The sequence below is a fragment of the Poeciliopsis prolifica genome, unplaced genomic scaffold (genome assembly GCF_027474105.1).
Source record: "Poeciliopsis prolifica strain line A6 unplaced genomic scaffold, Auburn_PproV2 SCAFFOLD020, whole genome shotgun sequence".
Classification (NCBI taxonomy): domain Eukaryota; kingdom Metazoa; phylum Chordata; class Actinopteri; order Cyprinodontiformes; family Poeciliidae; genus Poeciliopsis; species Poeciliopsis prolifica.
The window spans coordinates 6878382-6891968 of NW_026562395.1; the positions used below are offsets into that span (position 1 = coordinate 6878382).

General features: G+C 44.1%; 1 protein-coding gene across 5 annotated transcripts in view; it reads left to right on the forward strand.

The window, feature by feature from the left end:
- disp1 (dispatched homolog 1 (Drosophila)) overlaps window positions 1–9774 on the forward strand; it is a 72638-nt gene extending 62864 nt beyond the window's left edge. For 4 of the 5 annotated variants that reach the window (XM_055044290.1, XM_055044289.1, XM_055044291.1 and 1 more), the window contains 8 exons: window positions 671–700; window positions 1046–1169; window positions 1626–1753; window positions 3090–3184; window positions 3521–3618; window positions 3714–5303; window positions 6251–6514; window positions 6610–9774. In XM_055044290.1, coding sequence (XP_054900265.1) covers window positions 671–700; window positions 1046–1169; window positions 1626–1753; window positions 3090–3184; window positions 3521–3618; window positions 3714–5303; window positions 6251–6514; window positions 6610–8337 — 4057 coding nt within the window. In that variant the 3' untranslated portion in view covers window positions 8338–9774. The remainder of the gene's footprint in view (window positions 1–670; window positions 701–1045; window positions 1170–1625; window positions 1754–3089; window positions 3185–3520; window positions 3619–3713; window positions 5304–6250; window positions 6515–6609) is intronic. The other variant, XM_055044293.1, reaches the window with a different exon arrangement.
- Window positions 9775–13587: the final 3813 nt, after the last annotated feature.

The window sequence follows — 13587 nt, forward strand, 5'->3', positions numbered from 1 at the left end:
ATCTACAGCTAAAAAATATTTTTCTATTTCTAACAATATTTCTGAGTTCCGTTATTTATTAGTTTTTAGATTACCAATTAATAACTAGATATTATTTTTACAGAATTTGAGCTGTATGGTGAAACCATATTTGCACTTTTTAAAATTCTTCTTAGATGCAAAATGTATCGATTTTTTTATACAGCTCTGAGAACTTTATTCTTCCAGCAAATGTGTTTGTTTGAGGCTGTGTACTGTAGTTAATGATTAATCAATCACTAAGTTAGCTGTTGATTATTTTAAGAATCAATTCCTCATCATTAATCCAAGGAATTGTTTCAGCTCTGCACTGATCAAAGACAGAAACTGAAATGTAAATCTGCAGGTGTGCTTGAAGGGGTTTTTGATTAATCCTGGTCTTAGCTGTCTGTCCATTCATAGAGTTAATGTCTGTTTGTTGGATGTCTGTATATTAGTAACACCAGCTGAACACTGCAGCAAAGTCTGGTGACAAGTTAGCTAGAAATGACTTTTGACAGCAGTGGTTCAGGACCCACTGCTGGAACAGACCTCTGCTGCTGAGGACAGGCTGTCCACTTTTTCTCAAAATCTCCACAGGTCTGTTTTTGATTGGCTGTTGGTTTGACTCCAGGATGTAAATTTGATTTATCTCCTCCTTTCTGTTTTTCAGCCCTGCAAGGCCCTTTCGGTTCCCCAAAAGGTAAGACCTGCCAAAAACTGTTTTTTCTCTGTCAATGTTCTGGTTTTTGCGAAACTCTCCTCCTCCCCTCCTCTCCTTTGGTCCTGTCATCCATCCATCACTGCTCTTCTGGAGCCATCATTCCTCAGCAGTGACTCATGAGAGTTGGAGGAGGGAGTTGTGTTTCTCCCTGTACCTGGCCTCCAGTAACCAGCAACTTGGATCACCTCATCTGTCCATTCTCCTGCAGCCTAACATATAGCAGAAAGAGCATTGTGGAGTAAAGATGTTTTACCGGCTGTCCACAGGGATTGGGGGTGGAGACTTCCCAAAAGTAGACTGATTAAATTTCTGTCATGTTTCCAGCTATTCTGAGCTGATAGCTGATTGGCCGGTGGTTGTGCTGGGAGTGTGTACGGTGCTCATCGTGATTTGCGCATTGGTGGGAGTCCTGGTACCTGACCTGCCAGATTTCTCCGACCCTCTCCTGGTGAGTACAGACACATTGGGTTCTCCTTTTATTATGGTTTATGTTTAAAGTATTTAAACATAAATACTTTGGCCTTCTTTGCCAAACAAAGAAGACTTCACATACCTTCCATCTCCTCATCTTTAGTGGACTATAGTTGCATTTCCATTATAAATGTTAATGGTCAACTGTGTTAATGTTCCAATAATGTTGAAAAAAACAAACAAAAAAAAAACCTACAATTTTGTAACTGTGATATATTCACATAATCACAGGTGAATATGTTTGTTCTTGCGATACATCGTTAAAAAACATGCAACCTTATCATTCTCTTACCACTTCCTGTCGTCTAATGACATGCTGAGTTGTTATTCTGCACTGCTGTCAATAACATTTCAATATTTAACCAATTCAGGTGGCATCAGCATTTTTTTGTTTTCAAGAAAATTTCTGCTAAGTCTTTCTTTTTCCTGAAAGGGGTTTGAGCCTCGGGGAACTGCCATTGGCCAGCGGCTGGTCACATGGAACAACATGGTGAAGAATACAGGCTACAAAGCCACACTGGCCAACTACCCCTTCAAATATGCGGACGAGCAAGCCAAAAGGTAACTACTCATACATCTTGAATACGTCATATATATGAACTGCCCGATCGTGCTGACGATAACACTCTTTAGTGTGGAGGTTGTCATTGAAGAAAGAACACTCAAAGTTAGCTTCTTTTAGTATCGATGAGGGCTTTAGAATGAAATCAGAGGCTGGTTCAAAAGAAATTACTGAGACATCTGCTTAGTCCGTGTTTGATGGGAGAGAGCGAATGGAACAATGTCGCTGGTAACCATGGGGGCAGTGATGCTGTATCGCTCACGTGAGATCAGCAAAATAAACACAGGAAGTGGCGGCAGCACCACGTCTTCAGCCACATGCTGAAATTTATTAAAAGCCCACCACCATCCACTGTGTGCCTTTTTTCTGATGTTTTACCATGTTCACAATGTTCGCTGTTTTTTAAAATATATCTCTGAACTCAGCTAACCTGCTCTCTAGTGTCTTCATTGCCTAACAACACAGGCAACGTCATCTTGATTACACACATTGAAACATGCAAATTGGCCTCTTAAGTTTAGGATCTGCAACATTTAGAACTTACATAGTAAACTGTTGCTTTCCTACTGTGTGCTTCAGTTTCCACTATAACTGTGAATACAAAATGCTGAAGCCATTTTAAAATCAACTCAATAAACATTTAATTTGGTTTAAAATAAACCCTGATTTATAGCAACTACTCCCTCAAACAAACTTTATCTCTGTTCCTAGTATAAATAATCGATGATCATAGCAAAGAAGCAGACAAAATCTAAAGTCAACAGATCATGCTGTTTTTGCACAAACCACATAGATTCACAACAGGTGCATAGTCTCAAATACACTTCGAGTCCCAGCTCACTCAGAGTAATTATTCTGATTATAATGACTGCAGTATTCTGCTCCTGATTGTTGACTTCAACTTCTACCCTCTTTCACTTTTCATGTGGCTGAAGTTTCCAGGTGTACTCATAAGTATTTCTACATTTAAACAGGATGATGAACCTCTGGCAAAAATGGAACATTTCAGCTTTGTAATTTTAGTGTTCAACTAGAAAAAGAAAAAGAAAGCGAGAGGAAAATGTCTGGACGGGGTTCCATTTAATGCTTATCTGATCACCTGAGTTGACAGAAATTTCAATTAACATTAGGTGAGGCTGAGAAAATTATCTTTTTTGTGTCAATCGTAAATTTTTCACTTTAGCATTTCAGTTTTCAGTTGAATTTAGTCCAAATTTTAACCAAAATGGATGGAGGATTACATCAAGTCTTTTTTCTTTCTCATTTCTAAAATTGACCAGAACTTTGCTTAGCACCTGAATCTAACAAAGTGAATCTCCTGCCACTGTTTTCCAGTCACCAGGAACCTCGGTGGCCAGATGACCACTTTGAAAGAGACAAGCGGGAGGTGGAGTGGGACTTCAGCAAAGAGTTCTTCTGTGACATACCAGGTAAGATTAGTGACACAGATAAGAAAGCACTCAAACTTCTGGTACAGTGTTGTGCTAAAGTTTTTGCCCTTTATTCACTAAACTTCAATGTCTTTGTTTTTGAGCTATGTAATAGAAAAACACAAAGTAATGAATAGTTTTGGCAAATTATAAAAAAAGCACTCCCATCCATTTCAGACTAAAAAATAACTGGATGATCTTCAACAAATTTTGTACAGTACTAGTTTGTTCAAAACTAGTACTGTGGAAGACAGTTAAGAAAATGAGTTTTGAATGATTTTTCTCTTTCAGATGGTTTCCTCTTAGAGTTGAGATGATTTTTCTAACTTTCTGCAGGTGACAGTTATTCCAGGCTGGTTTTTGCGTCGGCTGAAGGGAAAAGTCTGTGGAATATTCAGGCCATCAAATCAATGTGCAGCCAGGACAATACAAGAGTAAGTCCACTAAACGATGGAACCCTTCACTGTTATCTCCATGCTGTGTTAATATTACCCTCCTTTTGTCTGTTTATTTTTCGTGTGCTTCACAGGTGCGTTCCCACCGTGATTACCTGAATCTCTGCCAGCGCACCAACAACGTCTCCTGTTGTCCAAGCTGGACGCTGGGCAACTACATAGCTGTCCTCACTAACAAGTCGTCGTGCCAGAAGATCACGGAGCGGGACGTGTCCCACACTCTCAAGATCTTGCGATCATGTGCCAAGTACTACCACAATGGCACGCTTGGACCCGATTGCTGGGACATGGCGCTACGTCGCAAAGATCAGCTGAAATGTGCCAGCGTGCCACGGAAGTGCACCAAGTATAATGCGGTGTACCAGATCCTTCACTTCCTGGTGGACAAAGACTTCCTGAGTCCAAAGAGTGTGGAGCATCCTCCCGTGCTCAAGTATAGCATGTTGTTCTCTCCCACAGAGAAAGGAGAGTCCATGATGAACATCTATCTGGACAACTTTGAGAACTGGAACTCCTCCGATGGCATCACCACCGTCACAGGAATTGAGTTCGGAATCAAACACGACCTCTTCCAGGACTACCTCCTCACTGACACATTGTATCCCGCTATCGCCATAGTCATAGTCCTACTGGTCATGTGCGTGTACACACGCTCGGTTTTCATCACTCTGATGACAATAATTGCCATCATCAGTTCGCTGATCGTCTCCTACTTTCTTTACCGAATGGTCTTTAACTTTGAGTTCTTTCCTTTCATGAATCTCACTGCCCTCATCATTCTGGTAGGGATCGGGGCCGACGACGCGTTTGTTCTTTGCGACGTGTGGAACTACACCAAGTTTGACAAACCGCATGCCGAGTTGTCGGAAACGGTAAGCGTGACCCTGCACCACGCCGCCCTTTCAATGTTTGTCACCAGCTTCACCACTGCTGCCGCGTTTTATGCCAACTATGTCAGCAACATCACCGCCATACGCTGCTTCGGGGTCTATGCCGGGACTGCCATCTTAGTCAACTACATCCTGATGGTGACGTGGCTCCCTGCTGTCGTAGTGCTACATGAGCGCTACCTGCCCAACCTGTTCATCTGTTCCAAGCCCCCACAGCAGCAGCAGGGAAACTGCTTCACGCAGGTCTTCTGGGCTGCCGTTTGCCACAAGATCCACAAATGCCTGTTCACCGTCTCCGAGGGATCACGGATCTTCTTCGAGAAGGTGCTGCCCTGCGTTGTCATCAAACTGCGCTACCTCTGGCTCTTCTGGTTCCTCGCCATCACGGTTGGAGGCGCTTACGTGGTCTGCGTGAACCCCAAGATGAAACTGCCGTCCTTGGAGCTGGCCGAGTTTCAGGTGTTCCGGTCCTCTCACCCTTTCGAGCGCTATGACGCTGAGTACAAAAAGCTCTTCATGTTCGAGAGAGTTAATCACGGCGAAGACCTCCACATGCCCATCACGATCATCTGGGGGGTTACGCCAGAGGATAACGGAGATCCCCTCAACCCCAAAAACAAGGGGAAGCTGATGCTGGACAGCAGCTTTAACATAGCCAGTCCAGCATCTCAACTGTGGATCCTTAACTTCTGCCAGAAGCTTAGGAACCAAAGCTTTGTCTTTCAGTCAGAAGATCAAGACTTCACTAGCTGTTTCATCGAGACGTTCAAACAGGTCAGTACCTCTTCTCCTACACAGTGCTGTGGATTTTGTCCTTTTTCACTATTTCAATGTGTTTTATTTGAATTTTGGATAATAGACCAACAAAAAAGTGCATGTTTGTGGAATGAATTGAAAGTCAGACTTATCAAATTTGTATAGAGAGAAAAATATGAAATGTTATGAAAAAAAATCTGTTTCTTTTACTCTTAACACCTCTAAATAAAATCCTACACAACCTGTCACCTGAAGTCACCTAATAACTGAACATTGTTGTGTAATTTACTGTCTGGAAATCCAGCTGATCCGTGAAGAGGTTTGCTAGAGAACAATCAGCCTCATAAAAACCAAGGAACACAGCAGACAGGCCAGGGAGGAAGTTGTGGAGAAGTATAGAGCAGGGTTAGGTTCTACAATAAACTCTGAAGAACTTACAGAGTTCTGTACAGTCCATCATCTGTAAATGAAATGAGGATGGCACAGCTGTAAACCTACCAAGACATGGCCGCCCACCTAAACTGACAACATCATGGTAATTTTGGGGGAGCTACAGAGATCAGCAGCTCAGGTCAAGCAATCTTTCATCAGGCCAATTAGTCATTCACTCAACAAAATCTAGCCTTCATGGAAGAGTGGTGAGAACAATCCATTATTGAAGGAAGACGGTAAGAAAAGGTGTTTGGAGAAGAAGACGGTCCTCTGGTCAGATGACATAGAAGACGGAGGGACTTAAATACAGAAAAATTTTGTAAGAGAACATGACTTGAGACTGGAGCACAATTTCTGCTTCACAATTACATACAACTTTGTTTTGGTCTTACCACTTAAAATTCTAATAAAATCCAGTTTGTTATTGTAATCCTTATGAATATTTTAAGACATATGACTTGTTGTCATATGGGTCTGCTTGTACAGACCCATTATTAAAGAGATACCTTAAAGTTTGTGTTCTACTCTAATAGTGGATGGAGAACCAGGACTGTGAAGAGACCTCTGTCTACCCTTGCTGCAGTCAGTCTACCTTTCCCTATAAGAAGGATGTGTTTCAGTTGTGCATCAAGAGAGCCATAATGGAGCTGGATCGAAGCACAAGCTACCATCTGGACAGCAAGACCCCCGGACCTCGATTTGACATCAACGACACCATCAGAGCCATCGTTTTGGAGTTTCAGAGTACCTACCTCTTCACTCTGGCTTATGAGAAGATGTACCAGTTCTATCGTGAGGTAGGTAGTGCTCGTTAATATTTCATGGTTAACTTGTGTGAGAGTACTTCATACTCAGACTAAGTTTTGCCTCTGACATTATACATATGCTTTAGGTGGATGCCTGGATCACAGAGGAGCTCCGCTTCGCCCCAGAGGGTCTCAGCCATGGCTGGTTTGTCAGCAACCTGGAATTCTACGACCTTCAAGACAGTCTGTCTGGTGGCACTCTGGTTGCCATGGCGCTATCCGTGGCAGTGGCTTTCAGCGTCATGCTGCTGACCACCAGGAATGTCATAATCAGCCTGTACGCCATCTTGTCTATCGCCGGGACCATATTTGTCACAGTGGGCTCCCTGGTGTTGTTGGGCTGGGAGCTGAACGTCCTTGAGTCCGTCACCATCTCGGTTGCCGTGGGGTTGTCCGTGGACTTTGCCGTCCACTACGGCGTCGCTTACAGACTCGCTCCAGAACCCGGCCGGGAAGGAAAAGTGATCTTCTCCCTCAGCCGGATGGGCTCTGCAATCGCCATGGCGGCAGTGACCACCTTTGTTGCCGGAGCGATGATGATGCCATCGACGGTCCTGGCCTACACCCAACTGGGCACATTTATGATGCTCATCATGTGCATAAGTTGGGCTTTTGCTACCTTCTTCTTTCAGTGCATGTGCTGCTGCCTCGGACCCCAGGGCACCTGCGGTCAGATTCCCCTGCCCAATAAGCTGCAGTGCCAGGCCTTCAGTGAAGACGCACCCTCGAGCCCCTCTCCTGAGGGGAAGTATCAGCTGGACAGCCGGGGCAGAGAGGCAGAGCACTACGAGCTGGAGCCGTTGGCCTCCTATCAGAAAACTGGAGTTAAACCAGGAGAGAAGGAGGAGGCAGAGGAAGAGCTGGGCACCCGTCTCTGTAATGGAGCCCCTTCTCATGCTAAGCACACCATGTCAATACCACACATTCACGGCAATGATGCAGGCAGAAAAACACGGCCAGAAAATGGGCTAGCGACCTCACTCACTACGCCATCCAGGTGCCACTACACTCCCAACAACTGCACGTGTGTAGACCCCCCATCCCAGCTGCTACACCAGTGGGCCCCACATCCCTGTACTCTGCCCCCCCAGGACTCCCCTTCCTGCCCCCCCACCCCTCAGCTTCTCCATCTCTCAGGTAATTCGAGGACCAAACAGAACGCAGCCCTGTTGCCTCCAAACGTGGACGCGGTCTATTCACACATGGACTGCTGTGTTCACTACGTCCACTGCCCCCTCACCCATTTCTGCTCACAGGGCAGAGCAGTGGGCCCCAGGCAGGGACCTGCCCATACCTGCCATCTCAGGAAATACTGCGTTCAACCAGCCTCAAACCAGGACACCGGCCAAGCTTCAGGGTCACCAAATGCTCCACAGACTCCAGACAAAGAGACAAAGCATTTAAGTCCTGACAGTACCCAGAATGGAAGTTCCCTAGTCCCAACCCGACCCAACGGCCCCACAGCTCATTGTGAAAACCAGAGCACGAAGGAAAGCGTACACCGCTGTGATAAAAACCCTGCATCCGCCATTAATACAGACTCGATCCCAGACAATGACGATTGTCGTAAAATCCCTGGTAACCAGGAGAGGCCTGAAAGTTGTCCCGTTACACGGGAGCAAAGTGTGAAAAAGTGCAAACAGAACTCAAAAAGAGTGCAGGCGTCCTCCGCCTCCCCAAAGAGACTCTACTGTTTTAACAGGACGTTGAAAGTGAAGTGCAATTCAGCTTCAGAGTTTAGCTTGCCAAAAAGCGAAGCCAGCGTGCCTCCTGTTGCTGTGAACTCTCAGCCGTCCTCTGAAAGCTTATGCTGATTCATGGGTAAAATCGGCAAAATAGCAATAACCCAAAAACATTTCTGTGCAATCATATTAGATGATGGTTCTGTGTTTTCACCAAATCCCAGCTGAACTATGAAAGATTTTTTTTATTGTTTTCTACTTATCACTTTTTCACATGCCAAATTATGTACTTCATTTTTCCAGTGGAACATACTAATCATGCGGTGTCATGTATAAGAATGATCATCTCTTTACACAGAAACCATGAATCCAGCAGCCAATTGCACCACTGCACCCCACTGTAGAGTCTGAACTGTGGTGTCTTGCAAAACTATTCGAACTCCTGGATCTTTTCCATATGGAGTCACATGACATCCACAACATTGAATGTACTTTCTTGGGAATTAATGTGAGCGATCACCTGTCAGTAGTGTATAACTATAAATTGGGGGAAAATTATAAACTGTTTAACATTTTCTGCCAATGATTTTGTGGGGAATCCATCTTTGCAAAATTGCTCAAGCTCAGATCGGAAACTCCATCTATTAACATTCATTTTCAAGTCTTGCCACAGATTCTTAATTGAATTAAGCCAGAGTTTTGATTGGGGCATCACAAAGGTAAAGGCTACTCATGCTTTGTTTATGGTCGTTGTCTGTACCTTTTCCGTGTTTCATATGATGAACGGAACCGTTTTATCCCACTTCACAACTCTGCTGTACTTGTTAGCTGTGTTTCTATTAAAAATATGCGCCAATATTTGTCAGTATTCTGCTGATGCCGGATAAACAAAATTGTAAATGACATGTGAATAAGCTTATTCACTTGATAAGTCATTAAAAAGCACGGTAGCGACGGATGTGAACACGTTTTATAAACTGAGTTGCTACGAGAGCTCTGGTGGAGCAATGTCAAACCATCGTTCTTCTGGTACTTTCTGTCGTCGTCTTTGTCTTTTTTGCCAGTGGTAACATCCGGTTGTAGATCGCGTCACCTGTGTGATGCAAAAGAAGTTTTGCATAATATATTGTTTTTGTTGTCGCCAGAAATAACACCTCATCCTACCGCAAAAAACATTTTATGAAAATGCGCAAGTTTTTTCAAAATTGGTATGTTTCCATTGAGCAAATTTACTTTTGCATTTTCAATTTGCGCAATTCTATGATTAGTGGAAATGCCGCTGCTGTTAGTCCATTACATAAATTCCAGTAAAATACTTCTATGTTTATGGTTGGAACATGACAATAACAAAAAAAAAAGGTGCAGGAGAATGAATACTTTTGCAAGGCATCATATGTGCACTTATCACATTCGGTGGATGATCACGCCAACCGTACCAGTGTGCCATGTTTCACAAGCTGCTTGAGGTGGTTCATGTGTCGCCTTCTGCATTTCTGAGAGCTCCGGTTTTGCTCAAGTCTTCACACGTCTCACATAAAAGCTGCAGTGTGATTAAAAGGCTTTCTCTCACCCCCATTGTCCTGTTACTGTTTGTATTCCCAGAAGGTATCATCCCCGAGGTAAAGAGTCAGGATGAATAACAGCTGTACACCTGTTTCATTGTCTAATAAAGGCTGGTGCCTTTCAGCCTCTTCATGTACAACCTGGGATTTCTTCTTGTGTGGACCTGTCATAAGTTGTCGCAGCAGCGAAGCTTTTCATAAGCATTTATGTGATTCTGGAGTCCAAATCCGAGTACGGTTTTATTCACAAAGCCGGTATTTGAGGCTCTGCTGAGACCTTCAACAGAGACGCATCAATAGATGGATGAGACAAACATCTCTGTGCTGAGTCTCATTACATTACATCATGACATCTACTGACAGAAACGCTCTGCACTTACAGGCCGGCTGTGGCAGACAGCTTTAATTACGCGGAGACAACGCTCTGGCACAGAACACGTAGAAACCAAGAAGCCGGTTGCCGTCACTGGTGGTTTGCTTCTCAAAACAAATTCATATTTTAAATGAGTTATGCTTTTTAGATTTGGGGGGGGAAGCTGGAACAAAATCTGCTGACAGTTTGCCTCTGATCTCTTGAAAGAACTTTATATGACCATGCTTTGTTCCTTCCTTGTTCTTTCGAGGACATAAAATATGTTAACCTCCAGAGTCTGTGGCCTTGCAAAGATGCGTCGACCCACCGTTGAACCTTAGATTTAGGGGGCAGTGGTATGGCTTTCGTCCAGGCCATTGAACACAGGACCAGTGATGTATTTGCTGTTCTTGTGAGCCAGCTTACAATTGTTAGAATTATTACAGGCATTTTGTAGACATTGCTGCAGGAGTCTGGGGTGCTAGCAATAGTTTTAAAGGCATTCCATCCTTGTACACCCATAAACAGAGCTGTATTGACATTCCACAAACTGAAGCTCTTACTCTAGGGATGCCCTTGTCATTGATCTGGTTTGAGGTATTCGGACCTCAAGGCATAAAGAACTTCAAGGTCTCAACTTTGTTTTTAACAGATGTGATTTTGGTGCCATCTTCTAGCCATGACCTTAAGCATTTCACAACCAAGTGTAAAGCAGCCACCGATGACTCAGCTCCTCCAAATGTGAGGTCGTCCTTCTTGACTGGGTGCAGACGGACTCCACCCTTCGGTCAGGGGTCAGTATTTGCCTCAAGCTGAAGATTTACAGTGTCTAGGTTTCTTCTTGTGTGTGAAAAATGGTAGGATGAAGTAGGAGTCAATGGAGTCATATGGAGTGCACTGTTACAGGAACTAAACAAAATCAATATTCTGAATCCATGAATTTGCTTCAGGCTACCGATCAGGTGCATCACTGGAGGCTTTCTGCACACGACCCACTGGGAAAACCTGGCCTTCCTACGCAATTTGCTTGATTCTCATTACCCTTCAGTGCTCTATCTGGGATTCCTCCTATTGAAGTAGATTTTTCCAGGCCAATCAGCCAACAAGGAGAAATTTGTGAACAATGATGTTGGTTTTCTGTTTTAGGATTGTCTGCCTGTAGTTTTAGAAATGGGACATATCCAGTCTGTTGGCCATTCTTTATTGAATTGAACAGCCCCCTCGTTCAGTTCAGCACTCATCTCTTCACATTGGGGGATGCTTGTTTACAGTGCAGGTAATTTCCTGTGACATTCTCAGCATCAAATTGCTGCATTATGTACATCATGGCTATACGTTTGCGATTGGGTAAACTTCCAAGTTTTCAATGGAGCCCACGCTTCCAGGAAGCAATCGTTTATCAGTACCCAAGAGCCCAGACTCTCTTTACCAAGCAAAGTGAAGAACAAGCGGCTGGTTTACCAGACTCCATTGGGAAGAGATCCCAGGGTAGACAAAGAACTGCTGGAGGGACTCTACATTCCTTCTGGCCTAAGAATGCCTTGCTAACTCTGATGATAAGCTGGAGATTGAGACGTTTCGGTGTCCATTTTGGACTTGCTGCTTTTGTAATTAGTGGTGTTTTATATCAGTATTTAAAAGCTGGGTGTGGTTGTAGAAATGCTCCTCGATCCTGAAGTCCTTCCTGTTCAACGGTCACTCTGTGAAGGAAAGGAAGGCAAAGCAGCACTGTGCTTTTGCTACCGTTTTGCTCTGATCCGCCATCACTACCTCAACCCCAAAACAAATTTACACACACAAACAGGTCCTAGCAAACACATTACATAAGTTAACACCCACACTGGGATGGCTTGATGCCTCTTGAAGGAAACATCTAATTTGAGCTCAGACAGCTCCGTCTCTAATCCACTATGCCCCCACCATCGCCGGCCTTCTTTCTCCTCAGGAGCTCAATCGCTCCTGTGAAGATGAGTCCACTTCTCCAGAGATTCCCTGTAATTACATTTGCCTAAATGGAGGTCAAATATTAGCTGTAGCCATGGAGTGGGGTTCATGACGTTACCCCATGAGGGAGGATCTCTCTCTCTCTGTCTCTCTCTCTCTCCAGCATGTGGATCTGGTCTGTCTGGGACCCGCAGGCCCGAAATAGCTGTGAGGAAGACGCCGAGCTCCAGAGCTTGTTTACAGGATAAACATTTGCTTCCAATTTTCAAATTACGTGCTGGTGGAGCTGCTGGGCTGCTCCAGAGTTATGATCAAAACAGCATTTAATTTTCAGGACACTTCAGCTGTGTAGTAATTAATTGGCGTTGTACGGATCATTTTAGATCGACTCTCTGAGCCCGTTTTGGGCTGACAGAGAGGCTTATCATCAACCAGGTAAATTATGGACATTTGGAGTGAAAGTTTAACATTTAAATACAGCAAAAAGTATATTCTCTATCGCCATTTGAGCCGTGAAGGCCTCTGAAACTGAGGCTTTCAAAGTGTATAAAGGTGCATAGATACCTGCATCAGAATGTGGATAATTGGCCTGCAGACAGTGCTGTTTCAGATTAATGCCACTACTGGAGTGCATGTTTTTTTTTAATCTGCTTCCTAATATTATTGGCTCTTAAGATGCTTCTACGTGTTCTTTTAGCACTAACTAACGCTTCCCTGACATACGGACAATCTGGAAATTCTAGGACTTGCGGCTCAAACCAAGGAGGCAGTTTGACTCAGGAGGACAATCACCACATTGATGGGGCTAAAGTAGAGAGGAGCAACAGTAGCTGTGCTTCCGTTGGTCCTGAATATACATTTTAGGAAACATTTATTTACTGGGGCAGAATGCTGGCCTTCACAGCCCCCTGGAACAGCAGACAAACAGTCTGTTGGTTCTTGTTGCTTCAGCTGCCTGAGAAACAAACTTTGTGGTTCAGATTTAACTTTCTGGTCTCACAACAGATGCAACATTTTACAGTTGTTTTTTTTTTTTTTACTGCCTCTTGATAAATGCAAGTATTCTTATGTTTAAATGACCAGACACTATTGTGCTACATCAGCAGGCTGGGGCAGATGTCTGGGTTCGAATGTGTTCGCATTAATGGACTGCCCTCAGTGTATAAGTAGTCCAACTCTGCAGACTCACCCTATTAATGTTCCGAGCAGCTGGCTCATAAAAGCTGAGAGGATACAGGCGGCCGGGGCCAAAGGGCCGGAAGCTTCCCACTGCCCAGTAGCTTCCTGTTTTCAGATGGAAGGAAACTGACTGACCCCTTCAGCTTCACCCCAGTCCAACCGAGCAGAGCTCTGAAATTATGATAAGGATTTAACAGGGTCGTTATGACATGACACAGATTCATTATCTTGATCAGAAAGCTCTGAGAACAAACAAAAATGCCAGGATTCACTGAAATCCCACCAGGAAGGAGTGAAGATGCAGCTACCGCCATCTAGTGGCTAAAACACAGAGGAGAAATTACA